General features: G+C 38.4%; 1 protein-coding gene across 1 annotated transcript; it reads left to right on the forward strand.

The window, feature by feature from the left end:
• The first annotated feature begins 1,564 nt into the window (after positions 1-1,564).
• On the forward strand, positions 1,565-3,585 carry LOC147324653 (ras-related and estrogen-regulated growth inhibitor-like protein A). Its single transcript, XM_086302366.1, has 4 exons — positions 1,565-1,791; positions 1,884-1,937; positions 2,030-2,106; positions 2,540-3,585. Exons 1-4 carry the CDS (start codon positions 1,743-1,745, stop codon positions 2,963-2,965), a joined length of 606 nt encoding a protein of 201 aa, XP_086158492.1. The 5' UTR covers positions 1,565-1,742; the 3' UTR covers positions 2,966-3,585.
• The last annotated feature ends 372 nt before the right edge of the window (positions 3,586-3,957 follow it).

The raw sequence follows: 3,957 nt of genomic DNA on the forward strand, positions 1-3,957 counted from the left end.
CAGTCTTTCCAACATAACGAAAGCCTATTATACCTTTATTTTTTTTATAATCGCAGTTAATTCACACTCATCGCACCAGTAAACAAAGGTTAGTGAGGACTACTATAAATACCAGCTATGAAATCACATAAATACTATAGTATTACAGGTACATGGTTAGCATACAAATATTTTAATACTTGAGTTTTTGGAGCTTCGGTCGGGTTAAAGTCATTGATAAAAGTTAAGAAAAAGACAGTCATGTACTGCAATAATGTTTGGACAACTTACCCCCCCCCCCCCCCCCCCCCAACAACAACAACAAGCAGTTGACACAAAACATTTTAGACTAATGAACTAAGAATGATTTGGTCCTGTGTGATTTAGAGTAACTTTTCCCTCTATGACTAAGCTACAAAAAAACCAGGTTAGAGGAGAAATCAGATTAAAGCAGGAAATTGCGGCATGCAGAGGGGGGAAACTAAAGCTGATAACATCGAATCAAACACACACAGATGTGTTTCCAACACTTGAGAGGACAATATATTGTATCTTATTTTTTGTTGACTTAACCTAACTGCTGCTCATCTCACTGTAACTTTGACCAGAAGTAACTCATTAACCAAAGTCTGAAATTCCTTTCAGACTTAGGTCATACCTTGTGGGAACTTGTAGTTTGTCCCCATAAGGAGGTAAAGTTGCAGATGCACGTTCCCAAAATAATAGTAATACAAGGACACACACAAATACACATATGTGTCTTTCTTAGCTATCACTACAAACTTAAATCTAAATCTAACCTTAAGCTCTAAGACCAACTATTAACCCCCTGATCAACACTTCAAAGTGCAGTGACCTCATATATGTACTCACTCCCAAGATTTAAAACTCAGGCTGGTCCTCACAAACGCAGCTATACAAGTACACATCCCACCTCACACACACAAGAAGGCATGCGTTACAGCGTGTCTGTGCAAACAGCCAATTATCTGAGAGTCTTTTTCTGGTCAACCAATCGGTGATCAGCAGCAGCATCCGCTCTGTTTTTTCTGGTTTCAGGAAGCAAAATTGTGTGCAGCAGAAGAAAACATGAACTCTTGTTCCACCTTGTGGCTGTTTTAAATATCCCCCCAAAAACAAAGATGTTCTTCTTCTTCTTCTTAAAGAGTGGACACGCAACAGATCCTGCTTATACCACGTTGTTTAGTTTCTCAGGTTCTCAGGATTTATTATACTTCATTACGATGCATTAGTTGTAGCTCAATGAACTCAAGTAAACCCTTTCTGAGGTTAAAATAATTATTGTGATCTATATTTTAGAGTATTAGAGTGTTGTCCACATCAATCTTCAATCATAAACAAAAATCCAGCATTAAAACTTTACTAATTAATAGATTACAGAATTATTTTTTCTATCCTTCATAGCTTTTAAAACTGCAGCAGTTGTGTAGATTATTTAGGAAAAGCTGTATTTGCCTGTTTAAAGCTTAGTTTCCTCTCAGATGATATAATAGAATTAAGCTCATGTGGCATACAGTGGAAATGAGGTTATCTGACGTAATGACAGAACCATTTTGGACTTTACTCCCTCTGCTTCAGCGCACTCCACAGGAGAGACGCAAGCGAGGAACCACGTGAGGGAGAAGTGGTTGGGGTTTGTTTACCCCGCCCACCTGTCTGCCGTATAATAACTGCTGTCAGACGGCAGCAGTGGCACAGCAGCAGCCTCCTCAGAGAGGCACAATACAGCTGTTTCATTGAATATGGATGCCAACATTGTTGTTATGGGGATGGAGAGCGTTGGGAAATCAGGTAAAAAACAAACAAACACATTTTCAGTGGAGATGAGAGGTTACACTTACGTCTCTTTTCCACACAGTGAACTAAAGTTTGTGTCTTTTTAGCGCTGACTGTCCGCCTGTTAACTCGGAGATTCATTGGAGAGTATGGAGATATTGGTAAGTGCCCACTCTTTATTTTATTTATTTATTGCTAACTTTGATGCATTGATGCCTTAAACATCTCCTAAACTATCTTTTGTGTCTTGCAGAATCAATCTACAGCCACAGCTTCATAGTAGATGGGAGGGCGGTCACTCTCAATATTTGGGATTCACATTATTCTCAGGTAAGAACTTCAATATGTTGTTACTAATTCTAATTTTTCTATTTAAAAACTCCCGTTTCTTGATATATAGTGTTTAAAAATTTAAAAGAAATCCCAGTCTAAGTAAAAGCAAAGGTATTAGTGCTGGTATAAGGTAAATATATTAAAAGTAAAAGTAGGCTGTTCCTTTTATTCTAATATTATTTTTAAAATTATCTTAAAGTTCGAAGAACATTTTGAATGTGTGAGCTGGTCATGATAGCAATAAATAAAAAACTAAATATCTATAAGCTCGTGTCTGTAAGTCCTAGAAATGGAGTATCACAAAATAAAAATTTAAAATGACTGACTGTCTTGTTTTTGTACAAAAATATAAAATGCTAGGACAAATGTACTTTGTTGCTTTCTGCCTCCAACTGTTGCTTAATATGAACTTCAGTGTGTGGTTTTGCAGGATTTCTCTGCAGACTCGTCACTCTTTGAGAAGAAGGTGCGATGGGCCGATGGCTTTGTTCTGGTCTACAGCATCTGCGACAGGGCCAGTTTCAACACAGTTAGCAGGCTCATTCAGACTATCAAATCCACCAAGGACTGCCTGAGTGCAGACAAAGTACCCATAGTGATTGTGGGTAACAAAAGGGACCTGCACCACAGACGGACAGTGACGAGCGAAGAGGGCCGGCTGCTGGCTCTCAACACAGACTGCCAGTTCTATGAGGTGTCAGCTGCCGAGAACTACCACAGTGTCCTCATGGTCTTTCACGGCCTGGTGGACAGATTGAAGGATGCCAAGCTAACCACGAAGAAGCCTCTAAGGTTGAAGGGCATAGTGAAAAGCATGTCTGCAGTGTTTGCCAGGAGACGGACTGAGTCGTTTTAGTGGAAATGTGACAAAAGAAGAGGAGACTCCATCAGGTGGATATCTGTCAGTGAAACATTACCGCGTGTCGCATGTGTGTTAAAAAAAAACTCTATAAAAAGGTAAAAGCTGTTATGCTTCAGAGAACATGGGCACAAAACAATTTCACAGAGGTTACAGATGCTTTCTGCACTTTAACTGCACTTAAGTTAACATAGTGTCATTCTTCATCCAGCCTCTTGCCATTTAAAATCCAAAAGTGTGCAGCGATGTATGAATTGTGTTTGCAGTGTATGTGTGTTTTACAAGATTTTTTCAGATGTGGCTTCAGATCCAAAGAAATTCTATGCACAAACTAAATGTGCCTTTACTTATTATGTATATGCCAAAGATCATTTCTCATGATTAGAGTGAAAGTTTCTTCTCCCGAAAAAAGTGGCTGAAAAGTGCTAAATCCGTTAATTAATTCTTGGAAGTGACGCGTAATATTTCTATTTATTCAAGTCTAAACACTGTAAACGAACAACTGAATAAAGTGGTTTTTTGTCAAAGTGTTTTATATCTTTATGTATGGTTGTTTGACTGTAAGTCAGTCCCTGAAATATACTGTTTGTATGAAGTTATAAGAATTTTAAATAAACCATGTGCAGAAAGATTTTCTATTGCGCTTGTTTGTTTTACAGTTATTGATTCCTGCTCACCCCAAAATGAGTGAGGATCCTGTGTGTACTTGAGATCAGCAAAGTCTATTCTGGTGGATACTCGGCTAAAACATTCACACCCATGTCTCAAAACTGTCTCACAACTTAACAGCACATCACACTTCGTGTTATGATTGTTTGAGACCTGGATTGTTGCAGTTATTCAAGAATAGATTTGCAGTTTTTTGTACAGCTTCCACATCCACATGAACACATCGACTTTTAATTTTTGCTTAATCCCACCAGTTCACTTTTCTCACACTGCACTAGCTATACCAAATAATTGGCCAAAAGTGTGTATCAAAGCATAGG

The sequence above is a fragment of the Aulonocara sp. 'chitande type north' Nkhata Bay genome, linkage group LG7 (genome assembly GCF_057382095.1).
Source record: "Aulonocara sp. 'chitande type north' Nkhata Bay isolate Kocher_YH1m ecotype deep benthic linkage group LG7, A_spYH_male_GT1.1, whole genome shotgun sequence".
Classification (NCBI taxonomy): Eukaryota; Metazoa; Chordata; class Actinopteri; order Cichliformes; family Cichlidae; genus Aulonocara; species Aulonocara sp. 'chitande type north' Nkhata Bay.

Bases quoted from the DNA above. Each gene is read 5' to 3' on its own strand.
- LOC147324653 (XM_086302366.1), top strand. From the start codon at position 1,743: ATGGATGCCAACATTGTTGTTATGGGGATGGAGAGCGTTGGGAAATCA. The intron at 1,792-1,883 runs GTAAAAAACAAA...GTGTCTTTTTAG, and splicing joins GGAGAGCGTTGGGAAATCAG to CGCTGACTGTCCGCCTGTTA. The intron at 2,107-2,539 runs GTAAGAACTTCA...GTGGTTTTGCAG, and splicing joins GGGATTCACATTATTCTCAG to GATTTCTCTGCAGACTCGTC.